At 42.2% G+C, this 24,113-nt stretch overlaps 1 protein-coding gene across 5 annotated transcripts in view; it reads right to left on the bottom strand.

Moving 5' to 3' along the window:
* Positions 1-1,220: 1,220 nt before the first annotated feature.
* Positions 1,221-24,113, bottom strand: part of numbl (NUMB like endocytic adaptor protein) — a 51,898-nt gene continuing 29,005 nt past the window's right edge. For 2 of the 5 annotated variants that reach the window (XM_035679739.1, XM_035679738.1), the window contains exons 2-9: positions 17,808-17,958; positions 14,770-14,844; positions 13,170-13,244; positions 10,127-10,267; positions 8,530-8,737; positions 8,062-8,331; positions 5,642-5,827; positions 1,221-5,514 (exon numbers count right to left, since the gene is read on the bottom strand). In XM_035679739.1, the coding sequence (XP_035535632.1) occupies positions 4,358-5,514; positions 5,642-5,827; positions 8,062-8,331; positions 8,530-8,737; positions 10,127-10,267; positions 13,170-13,244; positions 14,770-14,844; positions 17,808-17,933 (2,238 nt within the window). In that variant the 5' untranslated portion in view covers positions 17,934-17,958 and the 3' untranslated portion in view covers positions 1,221-4,357. Of the gene's footprint in view, positions 5,515-5,641; positions 5,828-8,061; positions 8,332-8,529; positions 8,738-10,126; positions 10,268-13,169; positions 13,245-14,769; positions 14,845-17,807; positions 17,959-19,158; positions 19,323-22,017; positions 22,167-24,113 lie in introns of those variants that run through there. The other 3 variants (XM_035679740.1, XM_035679735.1, XM_035679737.1) reach the window with 3 other exon arrangements.

A 24,113-nucleotide genomic window follows, 5' to 3' on the forward strand; every position in this document is an offset into this window, starting at 1 on the left:
TGTGTGTATGTGTCCTCCCTGTTTCTCACGGCCCTTAAGAAGAAAAGCGGCCTTGTCTAGTTCCATTAGTGACCTGAGCTGCAGCAGCACCAACGCTGACTAGAGGACAGCGCTGGTTAGAAAGCATCCAGGAGCTGGGGGGTTGAGCAGAGAGAGACAAGGTACAGATGATGAGGAGAGGAATAAGGTGGCATACAAATATGATACAGATTTAGAAATTTGCTTATTTGGTTTCCACTATAATATTTGTCTGTTCAATATGAAGCAGGCAAGAGCAGTCATTAACTGACATAGCAAAAAGACTGGAAGCCGTAGTAAACAGCTAGCCTGGCTCTGTTCAGAGTTAAAAAAAAAAAAAAACTTTCTAAAGTTCACTGATTACATGTTATAGCGTGATTGTTTGATAAAATGGATGCAGCGACAATAAAAACACAACTTTTGATTTTTACACCTCAGTTGTTTTACAGATTAAACAAGATAAATCAGAAATCAGAAATCAGAAATACTTTTAAAACAGGTTTACTTATGATTTTAGAGGTCTGTTAGGCAATTACCTTTTTATGCAACACAACACAAGGTAACCGTGTTCTGACTGTTGCATATTTAACAGACTGATATAAATCCCAGCAAGAAAGCGACCAGAGAACACAAAATGTAAAATTAGTTAGATCTAGTTTCCACCTACCATTAGATCACAGAATTTTAAGCTCTGTGATTGGATGTTTCTTACTGTAATGCACCTTTGGGGTTGTTAACGCTTACCCCAAAACTTCAATGGACACAGGGCTTGTTCCTTTGACTTTTTTATAAAAGAACCAGATATTTTCAGTTCTTCATCTTTTGTACATTTGGTACACCCAAGTGATCACAGTGTCACTTAATGGGAAAAATGAATGGGACTTCCAGAACCAGGGTTTTAATAAAAGTTCTGGCCATCCACTGTGATGATGGACATGCTTCACATTTTTAAACGTCTGACATGTTTTAGAGGTTCGCCCTGCATCCACTCAGCGGCTGGGTGAAAAAAAAAAGAAAGGCAGGTAGAGTCAAATCAGTAACTGGACATGGCTGTTGAGATCTTTGGAGGCAGAAAGGAAAATAAAATAAAATAAAGGTTAGTATAAAGGATAGAGAGACAAACTGAGAGAATCAAAGGCTCACTTGAGGAAAGAGAAAGATGAAAAGCTAAAAAGCCACCACCTACAAAACATGAGCAGGAGTAATATTATATTACTTTATTTATCTTTTGTACAATGTAATTACAATACAAATATGTAGGTTTAAATACAAAAATTCTGTAAATAAAGATTAAAAATAAATTCCACTGGTTTGCTTTGTTACCATCACTAAACTATGGTTTTACAATCAAGTTTATGAGGTCATTTAGTTTGCTTTAATGCGGAACACAATTAACCTACATTTATAATTTGGAGGGCGTGCAAACAAGAGTCGAGGGCTAAAATATATTTTCAATGTAATAAAAGCATTGATTTCATGAGTGAGTCAGTCTTGTCTTGTAGAGAGAGGAGGGTAGAGAGAGCTATTTGGATTTGTTTGGTGGGGCAGAAATATTGATTTGTCCGAAAACAAAGGACAAAACCCTGGGAGGACCCGAGATGGTATACATCAGGCCGGTGGCACATAAATTTAAGTTTTCTGAGAAGGCAGCCTATCAGACGGGATCGCTGCCACAGGAAGAGACCCAATAAGCTAATTAAACTGTGGGGAGTTAATGGGCAGGAAACCTAATCACTGCCAGTCCATATCCATACAATTCAATTGCCAAGGAACATAGCAGGAGCATCTCTAGTCAGATTACAGTGTTTATAGAACATACAGAAACCACCTGTTTGCCATTCGTCACATGGAAAAACCCGTCTATAAAGAACATTTCTACTTTGTAATGTTGCATCTTCTTAAACAGACCTGAACTTTTTTATGAATCATGCCAGAAACTGCAAGTTAAAACACAGAAAGCTTTGTTGACATTACTGAAGTTGTAACTATATAGGAAGTTGCACATACTTAGAAAAAATCTTGTTTATGAGACTGCAATTATATAATAAGCAACGTTTTTTTTTTTTAAATATGATGAAATATGTTGTTTGTGAGGTTTTAGAAGTTGAGGAACATGGTGCTGAAATGGAAGTGGCTCAGCTTTGAGACGAAGATGTAAAAATGGCAGACAGTTCTGGGATGCTGGGCTACTCTTTCTCTCACTCTCATCTTTCTTTTCATATCCTATCTCCTTTTCCTCTCTTCAGACTTCCTCCATCTCATTTTTTAAAGGTATAACTCCATCCTCTCCTTCAGTCTCTCACATACAGCTTAACCTTCCTTATTTGCTCTAGCAATCTATCCTTCCGCTGTTCTATATTTCCTCTTCCTGTTAATCTGCTCTTAATAATTCTGCATCAGAAAATACAGTATAACCTTTATTTCTATCAGTTCTCATTTGCCACACCTCAGTCTATGTCTGCTCATGTTCCTCTTCTATTTTCACCTCAAATCATTGAGTCTGTAATGAGATACAGTAGTACAGTAGAGGTGAACACACAGTCATACTGTACGTGATGAGACTATACCCTGTGTTTGAACACATTAAAGGATTTATGAATGTTGGAATGTAGTGCATCATTTTCTAACCAGTTGCACAGTGTTATAGAGCATATTTTTTTCTGTTTCCACTGAGTTTTTGAAGTTCCTTGGATTTCTCTGGAGAAGATGGAGTCCAAAGGGCTGTTGTGCTGTCCTGTCCAGAGTGTCTGCGTGCTGGATATCCAGAAGTGATTTTTCATGTCCCAGTAACCCTTGAAGAGAAGCTTTAGCAACAGAAAGTGAAGCTATATTGACTCAACTGGCCTCACCAGCAGTGGAGCGTATACAGTATACGTTAGGGCTAACGGTTGGAAGAAACATGCCGCTATATACACTTACTGTCTCACATGTTGCACTACACACGGCTGTACTGTCAGCCCTTGCTATTTGGTTCCTGTTTCCAGAGGCGGATCTAGAGGGGTGACATGGGGTGGCAGCTACCACCTTTAAAAACTGTTTGGCGTCAAATACCAAAAACATACTTACTTAAATTAAACACATTTAATTTAGATTCATTTCATCAAAAATAAAATGTTAAAAGACGGAAATTAATTTAATGATCTGTTATGTCCACAATTTAGACTAAGTTCAATAAAAAAAGATTAGGAAAATGTCTGAATATTTGGAAATAAAACAATGTATTGAGATATCTCCATTCAATGCTATTATGCATTACATAATAATACATTTAAATTAAAAACCCTAACCCTGGTTAAAATAACTTAATTTGGGGGCTTTTCCAAGCAAATATTGATATATGTGATTGTTTGCAATTAAATCAGCATGTATTTCTGCTACACCTTAACGGATCCATCCCTATTGCTGTCTAATGAATATTTCTCTAGATCCGCCCCTGCCTGTTATGTTTCCCTCTACTGCTGCCCAATCACACCTGTTTCCTGTGTGCTACCTGTAGTTTTCCTCCTCTTTATGGTTCAACAAAAATAAATATAGGGGATGGAAAACAAAATGCTCCTGAAACACTGCTTTAAAAATTTGATTTTTAAGTATATATAACTTGTTAAAATAAAAAAATGAAATACAATAAATAAAATAATTTTGGCCATAAATCTCTACTATTAGTCAGTAAGTCCTTTTGAGTTGGTAGGGTCGGGTCTTACATCATTGGCTAGTCCTTTCAGGTATCCAAACTTTTGCTGTGCTTGGCTGAGATCAGCATCAGTCTGATCAGAAGTCAACAAATCACTTCTCTGCACGTCTTGTAATGTAGTCATATCCGCTAAATTCTCCAGCAAGATCTCCACCAGAAAAAGAAAAACATTTCATGGGTTTGGAATGCATCTAAGTGGAGTCCACTTTTAAAGAAAGAAACCACTGAGCTGTGTCCCCCCACATTGTCCTCGAGGGGGCACATACAGTACATCCAGGGACTTGCAGCAGGTAAAGTAAAGCCAGAGTGGAGACGTGAAAGCAGGGAAAAGAGGTGGGTAGCGGGTAGAGTGGAAGGATTCAGTCCATCAAGTCTAGTGAGCTAGAGACCTGATCCTCCAATGGCAGCCCAGCAATCTGCCAACTTCCTTCCAAGCTCTCGTGGGTGTGTAGAGAAAGAAATTAAGATCAATATATCATAGACTCCTATGAGAACTTTTAGCAAGTTGCTAGGCTGCCACAGGTCAGATGCTAGGGTAACTTTAAGGACCGGAATCCTGTTCTAAGCAGAGATGCTGGAATTAGCGCCTGGCTTTCTCAGGCTTTAACCCCAGGGCTAGAGCTACAGCTTTGGGAGGCCAGCTCTGGCTTAAAGCTCAATCTCAAAAGTCTTTTGAAGATTGTTGGAAAATGGGTTGGCTGCTGCAGCTGGTGCCTTATTCCCAGGCTGCTGAGGCGCTGGTTTGGCCTCCAGTGCCGCCCACTTGGCCTCAAAACGATCATCGTCTTGGGAATCGCTGGCTGCCGGAGCTGTTAGCTGGCTGCCCTCTGGCGGCCAACTGCTACTGCTGCCACCACTGTTGGTGGTCCCATTCTGGAGGTCCATCATGACGCTGCTGTGCGGTGGGAGGCCATTAATGGCTGTTGATAATGGCGGAGTGGAAGAGAATGGCGGTGTGGAAAACCCTCCACTGTGCCCGACTGCAGCAGGTGCTCCTGGGTGTGAATGGTATGGCCCAACTGTTCCGAGTGACCCCACTTTGGGTCCTCCTACGACTGAGCCCATGGCTCCACCTGCACCAGATGAGCCTGTAGCAGTGCAGAAGACATTAGCCACCATTTGTGATGGAGTGATGCCCACCACAGGCACGCTGGCGTTGGGATAGGTCATACTGCTGGCCAAGCCTGGCATGTAGGTCTGCATGGGCACGAATGCTGGTTGGACAGGCTGGCTGGCGAACATTCCCACAGGGGCTGGAGTGGCATCAAAAGCCAAGGGGAATGGCTGCATGGTGCTTGGAAGGGAGCCTGGCGGCCCGGGGAGGGAGGGCTGGATCATGGGGGCCCCAGACATGCTCGGACCGGACATCGTGGGAATGGACATGGAAGGTAGAGACATAGGGGGGCCTGACACGGGTGGGCCTGGTATTAGAGGAACTGATGATAGTGACATGGGTGGGAGGGGCATCGGGGCCTGACTTGAGAGAGCAGGGGGGCCTGAGATGAGAGGTTTGGACATGGTGCCAAGGGACATCGGGACAGTGGATACTTGGGCGGCTGATATGGCTGCCTGACTGGACATCTGTTGACTCGACATGGAGGGAGGTCCAGGGATGGTGGGGATTGTGGGGCCTGGGGGAGGGGTCTGTTGAGCTTTGACAGCCTTGGAGACCTCCTCCAGCCATCTCTCAGCCTCCGAGGGTGTGCGCCTGTGTCCACTCTGCATCTGCATATGCATCTGCATCGCCACAGAAACCGGAGGAGGAGAGTGGAGTGGAGGCTCTGGCTGCACCCAGGAAGAAGTGGCTGGAGGGATAAAGTTAAAGATTTAGAATAAGTGTAATTATTTCCTCACCACTGAGTTTGGTTCAGAGTGTGCAATATTTGAACAAAAAAATCAATACAATTATTGATCTGATGCAATCTTTCTTACCCTGCATTGGTGCAGGCGGTGGAGGCAGGGCCGGGGGCACAGTGCAGGTTGGAGGGCCATTTGCAGACAAAGAGGGGTTGGAGAAGAGCTCGTCCGATGGCTTGGTGAAGGAGGTGTTGATCTGGCAACACAGGGCATTAATACTACTGTCTCCCTCACCTGGCAACCCCATGTCCATCTCTGGTACTAGCAAGAAAGGGAAACACAGAGGGGAGGAGAGATGGGAAAAAAGAGAGCGAGACAATGGCAATAAGGAAGATAATGAAAAGAGGAGGTGGAATGAGAGAAGAAGAGGATTGAGTAGAGGGACAAACAAACAAAAAGAGGGAGAAAAAATATTTATTCATTTGTTTAACAGTCCCAGTTAGCATCAAAAGCATAGAAAGTGGAGCAGATGAAGACTTTGATGCTGGCCGCTATTGACCTAAAAAGCACCAAAAACACAAGATTCTCAAAACAAACATGGCATTGTGCTAATCACTTCTTATTAAAAAGGTTTTATATACTCAGTCAGAAAAATGTTTACAGACTAAGCTGAACTGTTTGAGCTACACTTATGTAACATTATACTCTATGTACATTTCAGGCCGCTATGTCATTGCCTGGTGTGTCTTGTGCAGGGGGACGACTCAGACAGAGGTGAATTTGGCTTAGCTTATCCATGTTTTTAAACCAGCTGTAACTGATCCTACCAATGAGGGATTAGGCGGCATAATGTTCCTGTCTGACTTTGATTTGGACTACAGCTTTAAACCTCTCCTGCACAGACCGCAGATATAAATAGATATCATATCTAATTCCCTGGTCTTCGTTCCCTGGTCCCTCCCTTCACAACGAAGGCCTTGGAGACAGAGGAATTTTGTTTCTTCCTCCTGCTCTGCTCCACTCCTGCATCCTTCCTGTGTTTGCTGTCACATTTTATCCAAAACACTTTGGACAAAGAGGAGTTTGATGACATTTTTGACACTGAGTTTAAATGTTATAAGATACACATGCTGAAGAATTTAATGTATAGAGGAGTGGGATTAAAGTGAAATAAATGAATATGTGTTTACCACAGATGTGGTCACTGTGGGTCAAACATCAAACATCTGTCTCATCTGAGTACATTGTGTGGCTACAAGCCTTGAATTATATTTGGAGGTTCATAGGGTGCTGGAAGCATCTGTAAGGTCTCACATTAAAGATTTTTCTGTGCTATGTTCCGGAAAGACCAACAATGTGATTCTTGTCTTCCCCTACTCTTGTTAATGTCACACAGAGTTCAGAAGCACTCTCAGCACTTTATGTGTGTGTCTATATGTGTATGTGTGCGTTTCTCTTGGTGCAGGTTTGAGGACTGGCAAAGGGCTTGCTGAAGGCTAACAGGACAGCTGATTGACCGCACAAATCAATACACACATTGTTCAGAGAGTCACAAGGGAGCAGGAAGGCAGAGGAATTGGCTGTGTGCATCGGTGTGTGTGATAATGAAAGAGAGAGAGCACAGTGCATATAAAATCTGCACCAAATTTGCTGGATATATACACTAACGTTCATGGGGGAGTGAGAGACGGAAATGAAAGGAGAGAATATGAGAGACGGCGAGAGTGGGAGTTAAATGTTGTGGTTTAGTATTCCAGTCAGAGGAGTCCCCCAGTCAACTCTCTCATCTCTCCTAATGACTATAATCAGCCTTGCTACTGAGCGCTTTGATCCTGTGGTACCACACAGAGTGGGTGTGTCTATGTGTGTGCGTTCCTGTTCCTGTTCAACCTGTGCAGGGCAAATCAGTTATTATTAATTGTCCTTAGTAAAAAGCCAAGAGCTTAGAGAGCCGCACATGCCCAGCCATCAGCGCTGGCACTAACAGCAATAATAACAGCACTTCACATAACTGCTTTTTATCTTGGCCCACATTTAATGAAAGGCAAGAAGAACTACACCTTGTCTGTATGAAAACATGAATATAAATTCATCTGAGATTGGTGAAGGTTTATTTTGTAATATGATTGCTCGGACCTCTTCAGATGGGAGTCAGTGATCCCAAACGGAAGCCAAATGGAAAATATAATAATTTTCCAATCTGCAAACAACCATGACACAAGTGGAACGCGTCGCCATGTGTAGTTTCTATTTGTGTGCAACTCTAATAGTAGTGACTTGACTTCTTCAAAATACCAAAAAATAATTTGATATAATTCTTTGCTTTAGAGAAAAATGAAAATCATCACGCCACTTTCTGACCTCACCTCCCCCTAATCATTTTCATACAGTCCCTAACCCCAGCTCTTTTACATACTGCAATTTCTGCAGTCTTTCTGCAGCAGCAGCAAAAGGTTGAGACTGTCTGACCCTAGTAAACCTTTAGTTAAGTCAGAAGGTCAGCAGGTCCCTTCATCATTATTTATGAGTCTAACTTCAAGAACTTCCCAACTCACCAGGGTTCTTGGCCTGGAAGTCGGTCTTGCGTTGCAGTGTTGATGGCAGGTCGTTGAGACGGAGCGACAGCTGCCTCTTGAAGGGAGAGTTCTTCTGGCTGAGGGCGGGGAATCCCCGGAACGAGCCTTGGCGCACCAGCTGCTCGATGGGCGCGTGACGACGAGGGATGGCGTGAGGCCCGCCAGGTTCTGGCCGCTCCATGGGGGATGCTGCACCCTCAGGTGGGGAGGCGGTGCCAGGTGGGAGGGCTGGGATTGCAGAAGGTTGGTCTAGAGGAGGAAGTGCATGTGTGGTCATTTCTGTTTAAGACCTGTTATTGTTTTACATAATCCTGTAACTGTGACTCTCTATGAGTTTACTCAGCTTGACTTTTTAACATTTTAAGGATCAATTCACATTTCAACTGTATGAGCAGTACTTGAAAGGCCCATATTTGAATGTGTGCACACTTTGAAATATCTTCCTACCTTTCTTCTTGTCTGGCAGCTTGTCATCTCGCTCGCTGCTGCTGCCCTGCTGGCTGCAGGAAGAGTTGGCGCGGAAGGAGCCCTCACGCACAAATGAGGTGCGACTGGCGTCAAAAGAAGCCGTCACGCCGCACTCCTTCTCCCTACGCTGCTTCCTCTCCAGACAGGCAGCAAAGGCACAGCCAACTGCATGGCTCAGTCTCTCCCCCTGGTGGAGCAAAAAACATACAGTTTAAAGGTCAAATCTTAACCAGTCTTCACTGTTGGCTGTATTGACTGTGTTTTTTTCTACAGAGATTTTTTAATGTTTATATGATTGTTTGTCGACCTTCAAATCAAGTTTATACATTCACATAAAATACAGCCATCACAGTGAGGATCAGAATAGGGTTCAATTAACAACCACAAATCTCTTCCGCTGTCAATACGAGTTCATGCTCTGTGGCACTGAATGCAACTAATACCAGCCTGCCTTTTGCGATTAATTTCTACTTTCCCAACACCTCTCCAACACCCTCTCTGCCTTTCTTCACTCATTCACTCTTTATAGACAGCCATGTCCACTTGTACAATTCAGTTTAGGATGAGGAGATAGAAATGTGGAGAGCGTGGTGGAAATAGAGATAGACAGAGATGGACAGATAACTCCACAGGCTTCTGTCTAATCCCTTCTCCTAATCCCGCAGGTCTGTGCTGCGCTCTCTTCCGTCCACATTAATAATCCAACTCACGGTCTAAGCTGATGAAACCACCACGGGGTTGAATCCACAATGCACCATGACAGCACTGGTTCTCTTGCAGCTGTCTTACTTTACAACCTTCTCATCCCAATGGCAAATGGAAACAACAGAGGTTAGAATAGATAAAAGTAATTAAAAAAGTAAAAAGTAATAAACAGTCCAAAATTTAAATGCGCTTCATAATCCTATAAAATGTAGGAAATCACATTTTAGAAGCTTAAATCAGAAAAATATTAGGACTTTCGTCATTTTTTCATCCTCATCATTCAATATCCCACTGACATTTGTAATAGGTTTAATTGTTAGTTAAACCAATGATTACTCAATAGTATGCCATGTGGTTTACTCTGTGCAGATAATGACAGTAATTTAAAAAAAATATCTAATATTGTCTACAAGGATACAAGGTAATTAAAAAATATATACAGTAAAATTGATGACACTATCTGAACACTCAACTAGGACTTATTCAGTCAGTCATTTTAGTAGCCTTAAACAAACACCATGGCAATGGTTACTCAGATATGTCCGTAATAAGAGTGGTACAGAGAGTACCAAATGCTGTAAAAGTTTACAGTTAAAAAGTTGAAAAAAAACACATCATGCTTGTTGACTAAACCAAGCTATGATGACATAAGTACCCGTGCTGCCATGCTGGTAGATTTTCATGGGAGCTGTAGTTTCTTTGTAAGCTAATCAATTATGTGCAGTTTAAATTTGTTTGGAAATTCATAAAGGTTTCAACTTTTAATATAAACTCAGCTGGATGATGTCAATTTGTCTCAGAATATGGAGAGTAATCCCCTAATATAGAGAAACTCCCTGAGGGGTAGATGGGAGGTTAATTGACCCCTTACCGAGTCTTTGAGAGCCATGAAGCAGTGGCACATCCACCGTCTGGTAGTACCGTCTCGGCAGATGTAGGAGAAGGCCTTATCATAGTTACGATCAGGAGCACAGAATGAAACCTTTTCTATGGTCTGGTCCACAATGAGGTCCTGAGAGAGAAACCAAGAAAGAGAGACAGAGGGCTCAGAGAGAATCCAATTTGACAGCACCACAATCAAGTCAATCGAATTGTTCCAGCAAGGAGATTGCATCAAATCACATCTGACGTGGTTTTGTCTTTCTAACAGCAGCTTAACTAAACGATGACAGACAGGAAATATAGCTTTAGTACTGAGCACACCAGCGTGTAGGCCGATCCAATACTTGACACACTGCTTTCAACCTCAGTTAACCCCATGAAACCCCTCTCACTCCAATCTATTTACATATCCACCAATGACAGAAAAGCAAGTGACTACACACTAATGACACTGAACCCTCTTTTCATTTCTGAGATGTTTCCACCACTTGCCCTTCCTTCTATAAAGGGGTTATTCAGCCTGTCTCTGTGTCTATAGTCACTACAGAGGAAACTAAAAGGGGCCCTTCTCTTTCTCTGTGTACATTAAGGGGCCCCTGGCTCACCTCTTTGACTCACCAAAAGCAGAAAGCGAAGGAAAAACAAGAGGCGAGAGGGACAAGAAAGGGAAGAAAGAGAATGAGGGTTCACACACTCATCCACGCACTTCCTTCCTCTCCCCCAGTGTCGCCGAAAACAAAGTGAGGGGAAGATAGAGGATGAGGAGGGGAAAAGAAGGAGAAAGAGGATGAAGAATAACAGTCCATTCATTGTAGGCCAATTAGTGAATCAAGGGGGATGCTGGTGCTGAGGTGAAAGGCTGAGCAGAGAGCAATGTGTGGTGTATGTGCTCATGTGAGGTGTATTTTTGAGGAGAAGCGCAAGAAGAAAGTGTTTGTGGGTAAAAATGATTCAGATCATGTCCCTTCATCACTGAAAGGAAGAATACCGCACAGCAGCATGTGACTCACAGTGTCTCATCTATGCAGACAAGTCTCTCTGCCTTGAGTGCAAGAAAAGACTTTACTGTTTCTTTCTATTGATGCATTATGAAGGTCATGTCGAGATGTGCCCCTTTTGCACACGCACACATATACAGTACATTCACTGACGGTGGGAAAGTGTTTGAATAATGGCTGTGTGGGTGTTATTAGGCAGGCACACTGATTCATATACGGAGGATGAACTGATGATAAAAGGTGACGAAGAGGCACTGAAAGAAAGGAGGAAGGAGGAGAACTGTAAAATATTGATGAGATTTCTGGAAAATAACAGAAGTTTAACTTTCTTGAAGTGGAAATTATGTCAATAACTGAATTGTGCTTCTCCTGTTTTTTTTTTTACAGAAAGGGGGCACAAAGTTTACCAAACATGCACATATGAGCTGACTGACGGAATGACTTTTGTTTCGAACGATTTTAACCCACCAAACATTTATCAATTTTGGAGTCTTAGCTAGTTTGTAAGTCTAGACTTACTCTACTTACTCTAAACTTGAAACCAGTTCATGTTACAAGAAATTGAAATACTGTATCGGTTTAAAATGCACCTCACCATTATAGAAGGAGTAAGGCTGGGGAAAAACAGGAAATGTTATTTAGACAAGATGGTAAAAGAGGATGAAAAGAAAGCATAACAGTGCAAACATATAAATCTCAGTTTGCTCTTGTCTGTCGTATTTTTCATCTTAAATGTATTATTATATATTGACTCATTGTCAACAAATACTAATTCTATGAAACAAACAAAACCAACAATACATTTTTCTGTTTCTTGGGACTTTATGACTTCCCTATCCTGACTGTGTCTCTCAAAGCCAGTTTATTATAACTGAAGATATAAATTGATCAAAACCGATCCCAAAAGTTACCCCAACATGAAAAAATAGTGCATGTGACTATGACTATTTTCACATGTGGATTAATACAAATTCGGTCCACTGGTGAGTGTTCAAAGCAGAAGGAGGACGTATGTGGGATTGACTTAATAAAATACAGCACCCATGCTCATCCTAATAAAATACATTTGCCAGTCAGTGCAACAGTGTGGCTCACTGGTGTGCTATTACTGTTTTTTAAACAACAATGGATCTCTATGGTACAGAGCAATGAGATATAAAAATATCTGTATAGATATTATTATATCGGATTTGTTGACAATAAGAAGAATAAATTGTTATAGAATGTTGCTAGTCTTATCCTTTAATATGTTTAGATGAGATACATCACTGACAGAAAAACAGGAGGGAGATTAAAGTGGAGGGAGAGAGTAGGAGTGGGACTGAGGGATTGGGAGGGGTGAGGTCATGTGTGTGCGGCCTCTAAACACAAGAAAAAAGGAAAACGAGAGAAAGAGGCTGCTCCATCGGGCTCGCTCTCTCTCTCCTCTATTCTCTACTGCTCTTTATTCTGCTCTGCTTTCAATAGAGCCACAGTGAGCTGCACTCACTCTGTAGGAGGCCTCCCTAGCCACCAGACACTCCTCAAGTGCATGTGTGTGTGTGTGTGTGTCTGTGTTTACTTGATCTTCCCTCCCCCACTAAGCACCTTCAGCAAGAAACCATGAGTCACATATGTCAGCTCGGAAACACACACACACATATATACATAGGCCCAAAGTAGCCTGGGAGCATCAAGAAGGTAGCTGTATGGTGGATCCTTCTGTTGTCAGCCTTAAGGTGGCGTCCTCAATCTGGGACAGAATGAGACTTTAGTTGGTGGTCTGAGGATGGAAAATGTGTCTTAACTGAATGTGAGGATATATGTGCCAAGAGTTTTAGAGGACTTGAATAGACATTTCTGTCTTCTTCTGACCTGAAACCTCTGTGAAGACATAGATAAAATGCATGTGTAGTGTGTACTGTACATGACTGTAGGACACATACACGCCCTCCTTGTCCTTGTTCCCCATGAGGTAGACAGAAAGGGAAGACAGAGGGGAGGATGAAACAAGGAGTCAGAGACAACACACACACACAAAATGTGTTTTCTTACCTTGGTTTTGTCATCCACCACCCTGAGTCCATCAGCTGAAACCCACAATACTGCCTTGACTGTCTTTTTCCCACTCTGGAAAGACAGAAAAGTAGTAGAAGTAGAGTAAATAAATTAGGCAAGAGACCAAATAGCACAGTAAATGCATTTCACCAGAGGTGCGACAACAAGCTACTAGCATGTAAAGCCACTTTTACTACTACTCATGGTTATGTAAAGTGATCATTACATCCTTACAGCAGATGAGGTAGTGGTGGGTTAAGAGCTGAGAGGCGGGCAGAGGTAAAAACTATGCCAGCTGGCACTAAGAATTATTTCTCCAGAGGAGGGCACCAGGCAGAGCTAATAACACACTCAGCATGGGCCCAGCTAAAAATACTCAGACTAAAAAAGCAACAACTCCATGCAAGTGTGTGTGCATATGTGTGTGTGTACGTAAGGGAAACAGAAAGAAGGGGCACTGCAGGCAATGGCTTTGAAACCCACAGCGAAGTGACAAGGAGCCTCAATTTTTGCATAATCCCATTGAGAGGAAGACAGAGGGAGTGAAAACAGAGGTGAAGAAACTGAGAGTGATGGAGGGAAAAGAGCAGAGAAGGAGAGGAAAGCTAAATGAGGAGGCGGAGCAGGGGAATGAAAAGAAAGAGATAACTTTGGTAGGAAGTTTTCAGTGTGAGAAACCGCAAAGAGCACTGCTAGAGAAAGATGCTGATGTAGATGGAGGATGGAAAGAAATAGAGTTGATCCAGCAGGGGAGAATCACAAGAGAAAAGCAAATTAAAGGACATGGTTGTGAGAGGGAGAAAAGAGTGAATGCATGAAACATTTCTCCTGTACGCTTTAAACTGCCTGTGATTCAGTTAACTGTGAGATTTTCTGACAACGTCGTGCTCTTTGTTAGATAAAGTTACATTCTCACCTGGGGAATCAGGTTTAGGATGAGTGTACACTGAATATACAAAATGTGTAGCTCTGCAGTTTTGTTGACTTTGATAAGAAAGTTAAGATTAATTCCAGTTGCATCAAAAAAAGCAAAAGCCGAGGCTACAGATGTGAAGGTTGTGGAGAAAGTGACACAGACTCCTGCTGTCTTCACTGCTGAGTGTGTGGTTGTCTGACACTGGCCAGTCTGTGTCACTCTGTTCACACGCTCCCTGTCCGAATCCAGCTTCCCAGGGGGGCAAACTGTGTGTGCGTGTGTGTGTTTGTGTGTGTCAGTGTGAGTTTATATTAGCCCAGATCTCATTTTCTGCTCTCTTGGGCGTAGTGGGATCAGACGGATAGAAACACAGACAGACATATGGAATAAGGCTGGGGAGGGAGATGAGGGAGATGAAAGTGGTAAAGAAAATAACAAGACGGGAGAGGTAACTGCAGACAGTATTGAACGTGTGTGTGTGTTTTTGTGTGTGTGTATACTCCTGCAGTCGATACTTTGGTGCATGAGCTTTGCGCAACTGGGTCTGTAATGAGCTCCAGTGAAGTGCTTGGGGTTAGTATTTGTAACCACCTCTATACAACAAAGTGAACCTCCAGTACTGCAGCAGGGGAGTGTAAGTGTGTGTGTGTGTGTGTGTGTGTGTGTGTGTGGGATACTTACAACTTTTAGCTTCTTCACTGCCTCCTCGCATACATGCATCCCTCTCGACTCCTCCACCTCAACCAACCCCAGGTACTGCAGAGCAAAGACAGCAGAAACATTAATAGTTGAAACCAAACAGCTGTTGATTGTTGTGAAGTTTTTTCATTTCACTGTGTTTTCATGTTTTAGCAACACTTCACCGAACCCTCATGCTAGTAAAGCAGACTGAGCTGAACTGAAAACTATGTCAAAACAAAAGAAAGAGACAAAGTGACAGAAAAACAAGTAAGCCTCATTAGGCCCCATCAGTAATTCTGTAAGTGACAGGCAAGTAGCTAATAAGCACCCATACTAGACTTACAGCCACGTGTTGCTGCTGATAATAAGGACAGGAGAGAGAGAGAGAGAGAAAGCGAGTGAGAGAGGACTGTAATCATTTATAGCCTCACATCCCCTTCTGTTGTGTCTCCAGTGTTCTGCTCTGTGGCGTACAGAGAGGCCACAGGGACACAATTAAAGCTCCCCGTGGCTTTGTTCTAGTCAGAAGCCAAGTGGCGAGGAAAGAGGAAGAGACAAGTTTTAGAGTTTTAAGGAGAGCTCGGAGATTAGGGAAGACTGGTCCCTGAACTAAAATATCTGCTGTAAACAATACGTGGACAATAGGTGTTGTTGGTTTATGAATGAGATGTTTTTTTGTAAAGTTTTTTAGTTTGCAGATCACAAGTAGAGGGATTTCATCATTAGATGCACACACACGCAGGGGGGTAGAAAACAAACTGAAATTAATGAGCTTATGAGGAGATCAACGTGAGAAGTTGTTTTTGTGTCATACGCAGCATTAAAACTCAAAAGCAAAGTGTGGAAAATGTTCAGTATGTTCATCTAGCGATCTGGACACACCTGGATGTTAAGGGTTTTGCACAGAAACTGATGTTAAGGTAAGACAGCTCACACTGTAACATGTTGCTGGCTATGGATGGAAAAGTCAACTGTATAACATCTGTTATACTCTGGCTGTGAACAATACTTATTAGCTCCTGTACTGTTGAGTGAAAGTTTGCCTGTACACACAGCAGTTATCTACATCTAGTGTCCAGGGGTAGATCTAGAGGGGTGGCATCCCTACAAAAAACCTGGCCCCCTCAACTGCCATCCCAGTTTGGTGTCAAATGCTGTCAGTTTTAACGCATTCATTTAGAATTTAAGTTCCATGAAACTGATTTTTAATACTATCTTTAGATATTTCTATTCAATGATTTGCTAATGTGCCACAAAAATGTAATGTTTTTTATATTTTTGAGTCAAAATATCTTCATTTGGGGGCTTTTCTAAACAAATATGTGATTGTTTGCGATTAAATCTGCACATATTTCTGCCACCTTAGTCTCCATGCAGCCCCCCATCAATATTTTGCTAGATCCAGCCCTGTTAATTTGATGGTAAACAGCAGGATTTTTATACATGCTAAAGTTACTAATATTATATCCAAAATTACTTCTGTGCTCTTAACCTGTGCAGCAGGAATTTCATATATGTACATTTTTTAAGCTAACATTACTTGTGTGAAGGGGGCTTTGAACCTGTGCTGCCAGTTGATGGTTTGGGACACACAAAGGTAATTTCTCACTACCTGCAAGAGCTAACTGGGTTAAGTCTGGGTTTTTTGTTATCATTACTATATGTCATATTATCTAGCTAGAGCTGACAGACGTCTATAAAATTGCAGCATATGTACTACTTTCCATAGGATGGAGTATGGACAAAAAATCAATCAGGCAACTCAGCAATGACCTACTGAGGACAATGTCTTCAGTGTCTTTTTGTTACACTTGGTAAACTTTCCAACAGGCCAATGTTTCTCTCAGTATTGAGCTCAAGAACATGGTTTTCTTTACCTGAGGAAACCATAATAGTGCATGCCTTGTAGTCAAAATGGAGAGACGGCAGAGACGTGAGAAAGAAAGAAAAAATGAGCAGGGAACAAAAAAGCAACAGTAAAGATGCTGAGAAGTTTTTTTTAGTGCTACCATCCCTTGCTGTAAAGCTCCAAGCTCCACTTCACTGCCATCGCAAGCTCTGTGGAGCATTACCATCAGGACCGTTTCCATTAGAATTGTATTTTTCTTTTACTTTCTCCATTTAGTCTGCAGCCTTTCTTTCTTTATGCCTCTCTTTTCCAGTTCTATATCCCTCTCGCTCTCTCATTTCATATCTCACAATGTCTCTCAGTCCCCACTGTGTGCCCTCATCCCTCAGCCTGTCATTTCCTGTGGTGTCCTTAATCTATAACTCCATGTCATTCCTCCCTCTCTTACCGGCATTGTCTCTCCAGCTCCTCAACATATTACTTAGGCTCTCAGCGATAGGCATACGGTACACACACTGATGCTGGTTATCAGTAAACAGTGCCATCAATAACGGCCCCCATTTGTACTTCATGCATATGAGGCATTCAGCTGAGAGAATAAAATAAAAAAATATTTTATTTTGTTTGGCAAGATAGCACATTTTTGTGTGATACAGTCTATTTTAATGATGAGATGGACAGATAACAAACATGTTTGAGGTGTAAATAGAGTATCTGGCCTTTTCCAGAAGCACATTCTGGGTTTGCTCTTCTTCTGTGATGTTAAAGGATAAAGTGCTAGATAAATGAGGATCCAGTGCACCTGTTATTGTTGAGCGTCCTTATGCACTGGCATGAGATAAATGTAATGTGTTTCATTTGTCCTTTTATGTGCCCCTCTGATTTATTTATTTGAGGTTCGTGTTACTATGTATACAGAGTAAACCTCACCTACAGTGGGAGATTACTTGTCAACATACCATACATTCATGACCTTGAGACATTCAGTTTTGTTATATGTACCTTTTCATTAACAGAATATTATTTATTGCCCTTTTTTATACTGACAAATCTTAATGATTTAAAGGCTATGTCAGACATATGTTGTGACTTTATAGGGAAATAGTTCCTATGGGGTAGAAACAAATTAAAATATGACTGTTATGTTATACTGGTCAAGACCAGTACTGTACCGGCTTTGGATACTCACCCGAACAGGGAAGTTACATTTGCCCTTTCGTACAGCCTCCTCGTCAGCCTGCCACTGATGCGGTCTGCTGGCCTCTGGCACGTAGGTGGGCTTCTTCCTCCTCAGGCTTTGACGAAGCTTGTTCATCTCCGGGGTCACGTGCTCCCTGGTACTGTGGACATAGAGAGGGATGTTGGTTTAGTTGTGTAGCACAGCCTAGAAGGCCACAGGTTAGCGAGGAAGAAGTTGAAGAAGAAGGTAAGAGATTTAAAAACAATGAAAAAACAACAGTGTCATCACAACCAACTGACTCCCTTTAAGACACATACACAAATGACTACTGTGCCTTTCGAGTCTTTCCGACCACTCAAAGTGCTTTACACTACATGCCGAATTTACCCATTCACAGCATCGGGGGTTCAGTATCTTATAACCACCAACCTTCTGATTAGTGGACGACCCACTTTACCTCTGAGCCACAGCCACCTCAACAACAATACAAACAGCTGCCATTTACCCCCAACTTAACAGTAAAGCTCATTAAAAGTTAATTAAATGCAACAGTGCCAAACTATATTTTAAAGAAATGCCATATGAGAGCTTTGTGCAGAAACTGTAGTCCTGTGTTTCATACAGGATTATGAGTGACGTGGGATGGTTTCATTGATTAGCTCAAACTCGTTACGCAGTAATCATCCCTAACAAGGCAGTCAGTACATTAGCGTCATAAACACTTCCTGCCATGGTGCTCCATTGATTCCCCATTCAGAGACAGGCTGTACAAATCATGCAGGTAGAACATTAACGCTAATGAACGCAAAGCATGGGGCATGCTTTCATCTCTCCAAGAAACATCAAGAATACTGATCACCACACACACACACACACACACATGCACGCACATGCACACACCAATCCTTCTCTGAACACACACAATCCTCTCTGTGCTGCTTAATTAGACCATTCAGCCCGCTGGCCTGTTTAGCGATGCTAATTTCCCAGCATAATGAAACATGACGCCATCAAAACATGACCTGCTTAAAAATGATAATTACTGTTTTCATTCCTCCAGTCAGATCCCCCCCTCAGCACAAGTACAATAAAAACATCTCTCCTCGTGTGCGTCCTGTCTTTATCAAGACTGAATTAACTGCATCACCAGCTCCCCACGTTTTCAAATCGACTTTACAATCCCTGTTTTTCTGAACCCACTCCATCCCAACTCTTTCTACATGTTCTTTACCTTTATAAGAGACATAGGGCTAAGATATAAAATAACAACTGTGGAGGGATATAAGAAATGTTTATCTTTGGCCCTCTCTGCTTTCATACCTCTTGGGTTAATCCAAGTCAACTTGTGTTATTTTCTTACCGTCTGGTTGCCCCATGAATGGCCCTCCTGGCTACCGCAGCGTGTGAAAACACACAAATATTAAACTGAAGACATGTAATGTCCATGTTCAAGCAGTGATCTGATCTGTACACTGAAGCGAAGAAATCTTCTCTCTGCTCTGCCACACACAGGTCAGGGTTTACAAATATATACACACACACAGACACATCACTTCTCATAATCACTGCTATGTTACTGGTAATAGGCGCCAAAAGGCTGGCGTGCCGGAAGCATCTGCAATTAGACGTCCTCGTGCGTGTCACACATACACAAATACATACACATGCACATATTCAGACGTGCGTGTAATGCAGAGTATTCAAATGCAACAGCTCGAGTGGCTTTACTCATTTCTGGCATGTGAGGCATGCTTCTTCTGCCAAGAGCAGGCACACACACATACACACACATAAAAACACACACACAAGCCCCTCTGCAGCTCCACACACACACACATGTCCAGACTTGTGCCAGTCATTTCTGGGCAAAGCGCCAAATCACTGGCACCTGGCTGGCACCAGGACGCCTGCAGCAGGTGTGAACGTGTGTGTGTGTGTGTGTGTGTGTGTGAAGGGGTAGCTGGTGCGTAATACCCCACAAGGGAGGTGGAGGGGAGAGTTATGGGGGACAGGGTGGGGGAAAGGAGTTGTTGGTTAGGGAATACAGGATGCCCTGTAACTGCCCTCATATGGTTTGGGACAGAGGGAGAGGAGGAGGAGGAGTGAGCGAATAGGACTGGCATCTGATGTCAAGCCACAAGGGAAAAACACAGAAATGAAATGATGTGAACTAAGGGTACAGGGACAAGTGAAAAATGACTGGAAGAAGAGGGAGAAAGAATAAATGAGGTGAGAAAATGTGTGCAGTAACACACACACAATTATTCTGCTGATCATCCATCAGTCATCCACTTGTAATAAAATGGAAATGTGTGGCGGTTTGGTGGTTTGACAGCAAAAACAGATGTATGAGGACAGAAAGAGACCAACAAACCTTATGTGAACAAAATCAAATTACCTCGATTATATGTATCCACTTTACCTCGCAGACTTTCTATCATCACAAGAGAATAACATATTTATCTGTAGGCTGACACTGAAATCAATATCCAGTCTGATCAAATGTATAATGAAGAAAAGATCTACCTATACATTTTCCATTGTAATATCTTGTGAAGTGAGGTTGAGCACTTAAATGTTTCAGATTAAATCTAGAATTGTAAGTACTCGGGGGAAATGTCAAGAAAGACGTATTACGTTCATTCACTGTAAGATTATATTTCCAGGATGCCCGTTTCCATTAAGAAGTAAGAGTTATGCTAATTATGTCTTAAGACACACCAGTGAGTCCATTAGCAACTCATATTTTAACTCTTAGTGGCAATGTTTCTAAAATATGTCTGGATTTTGGAGGAATGCATGTTACATGCAATGTATCTAGAGTGTGTCTATGGTGTGTAGCCAGAAATGGGTTAGTCAGGGTTATTCAGTGTAGGTACTGTATAGGTTCAATGAAGTGTTGGAGCAAGCAGATAGTGGAGGAGTGAAATGAGGAAGAAAAAGAAATGCAGTGAGAAAATAGGTGTTGTGACAAACCCAATTATCCTGATCAACATTCATGAATCATCCAGTTTAAATAAAAACATACTTAAAACAAAAACCGCTGCTAACATGTCATTTCAAGTATTTTGCCAGATGTTTGCTAATCAATACATTACTAAGCTTACCCACTTAAAGCTTTTCTGTTAGAGTTTAAACCAGCTTTAAAGTTAGAGAAAAAACCTGTTCTTTTCGGTTTGTGTCTGTCCATCTTTTTTGTCCTTATCTAGTTCTCCTTCTTCTGGTCAGCTAGCTTGTTATGGCTTACTGGCTTGTTCCCCCGACACAGAAACGTTGTGGATTTTTGTTTATATACCTCTTACGCATTTTTTCTTAATGTTTTTGCACAGAGTAAAGGGCTAGAGCCAGGCTAGCTGTTTCCCCCTGTTTCTAGTCTTTATGCTAAGCTAAGCTAACCTGCTGCTGGCTGTAGCTTCGTTGTAGCATTCAGTCAATGAAATAATAAGCCAGGACTTTCCTTTTTGCAGTTCATAGCACACAAGAGGTAAATTGAAATTAATCGGACAGAAGACAAAATAATATATTAGCTTCATATTTACTAGACAGACTCGAGAGTGGTATCAATCTTTTCATCTAACTCCCAAACTGTCTTAAAGTATTTCTTGAAAGAATAAAGAAATTTACTCCAAAATATATTCAGATGTTGATGTGGAGGATTCCTGTGGAAAGTGTTTCTTTCATTTGCACAGACAGACTGACGACATTGAGTCCATGTATATCGCGGCGGGAGGTCAATAGAATATAAACTAAGCCAGACTGCAGTGGAATCACAAGTGAAAACAAGTAGATAGTCCTCTTTTTGAGCGGCACAGTGTGAAATGAACAGAAATCTGGTAGTACACACTCTTTGATGGAGAGACACATCAGGGTGGAGACATTACCCAGCATGCAACATGTAAAGGCCTAGCATAGCTGTGACCTCACCCCGCACAACAAGAACCATCTGCACGAGGGAAAAAAAGACAACGAGACAGACAGAGGGGGTGGGCTGGCAGGCAGGCGAGGATGGAAAACATCAAAATAAATCTATAAATCAATGGCACAAATGAAGTCCCGCTCTCGTCATAAACCCACGCAAAACTCTTCAGCACTTCAGAGTAGACTACACAAACAAGAGGCCTGCTGCCAAAAAACACATAGTTGTTCCCCATCCAGCGTTTGAGTTAGCAGCCATCTGGAATGTATTGTTGCAGAGGATATGGCAGGAGAGACAACTTACGATCATATTATGTTATGTCGCAGACTTTCAAGTTTGTTCACCCGAGCTGACCTCCTTTCATCGCTGCTTCCTTCCCTGGTTCCGCTCTATTCTCCTTCTTCACTGGTGTTTATGTATTGCTCTGTTCTTGTCCAAAAGATGCAACAACGGATGCAAAAAATGGACCTGGGGCTGAACGTCTGCAACTCTGGTGATGTGAATGTGAGGAAATGGGTTTAACAGGGATGAATTTAGTGAGAAGAGTTCGCCTACGCGCACAGACTAATAAAATGTGGGGGAAAAATGTGAACATTTTGCTCCAGCTTGTTAAGTTGGTATTTTAACTGTTAGTAGGTTGGAACAATTGCCATTAACAATGTGTGTGTGTGTGTGTGTGTTTATATTGGTAATAGCGGTTTATTAGGTTGTATTTTAAGTGTTACAAAGTTAATTTTGTCACTCTGTATTCATATGTGTGTGTGTGTGTGTCACCTCTCTATTCCCTCCACATACAGTAATCTCTGTTAAGACTGCATGAACTCATGTGTGTCCAGCTGTGCTTTGTGCTTGCCAGATGTGAGTTTGATTGATATCTTTGGCTCTCTCCTTCTCTTTCACACACACTCATGTACGTGCATACACACAGTGTTCCTCCCTGATCCAGATGTTCTGTGTTCAACAGCGACTCACAGATTCTGGCAAAACGGGACACACTCCTCCCTCACACTTCTTCTCAAGCAGATGCTTGCAAAACACACCTCGTACGAGGAGGGAGATGGAGGAGGAGGAGTGATGTTGCTACACACACACACACACACACAAATACACACACACACGCAATGAGTCATTGCCACCTCGAATTACCGTAAGCCATATGTCTGTGATGCTCTGGAGAGACAAGGAGGGGACAACGAAAGGTGGAGCAAGTGTCCAAGTGCGTGTGTGCGTGTGCGTGTGCGTGTGTGTGTGTGTATGTGGCAGCAGGGGATTGTCTTGGCTTAGTCATCACTGAGCTGACCACTTTACATGGACACAGTGTACCTCTCTCTGTTTCCTTCTCTCTGTTCAGTTGTGACTTATTGCTGTGCAGCTGAGAAGCTGCTGTGTTTTGCCAAAGCATCCAGTGTGACTGAAAGTAAATTTAAAGTCATAGTGGAAGAAAAAGCATCAAAGGTCAGTATTACTACAGCTACATACAATGTAAAGTGACAGAAACCCTGCATACTGTACACAATCCATATGCTCTATTTATTGTTCATTTAAACCATTTTATACAGCCCTCTAACAAGCAGAAACACACAAACCCAGAAAATGATTTCTCTATATTTTTGTTCCAGACATTGACATTTAGTTAAAATATTAAAGACATTTGCTGTTGTTTGTGTCTGTGCTGACACTTCACTAACTGTGGCCATTAAAACTGAATTTGTGATGCCTACTTTCTCCACATGATGATCAGATCAAAGTTCTTTTTTCTTGCAGTTTTAGTTTTAGTAGGCTTCATACATCAGTGCCACAATGCCTGAAAATGTAAGACCCTTATATTAGATGCCTCAACCAAGCCCACAGTCCACCATCAAAAGTAAAACCGCTCGACAAAAACCAGAGAAACAATCACACGTGAGACCTGAAGCTACCACTTTCTTATAAAGCACCAATTATAAAAGTTTTAGAGGTAATGATGTATCAGTAGTTGGCCTAAGGGTTAAGACGCTGACCGTGAATCACAGCATGCCTGGTTTGTGACTGGCCAGGGACCTTTGTTGTATGTTGTTCCTTATTCCCCTCTAATGTTGTCTTTCCACTGTTGATGACCAATAAAGGCCAAATAAAAAACGCCTAGCTTACTAAAGTTCACTGAAGTCATTAGCGACACCGTCATGTGTCACGTGTGGTTGTTTCTCGGGTTTCTGTCGAGCAGTTTCACTTTTGATGGTGGATTTGTTTTTTGTTTTTTTTATTGCCTTTAATCGACAGTGACAGCTGAAGAGTGACAGGAAAGGGGGGAGAGAGAGGGGAGCAAAGGGCCACAGGTCGGTTTCAACCCGTGGCTGCTGTAGCAAGGTACCCTTGGTACATGGGGTGCCAGCTCCACCAGGTGAGCTATCAGGGCACAC

Source organism: Morone saxatilis, unplaced genomic scaffold, assembly GCF_004916995.1.
Source record: "Morone saxatilis isolate NCDOM2014 unplaced genomic scaffold, NCSU_SB_2.0 Contig8, whole genome shotgun sequence".
Classification (NCBI taxonomy): Eukaryota; Metazoa; Chordata; class Actinopteri; family Moronidae; genus Morone; species Morone saxatilis.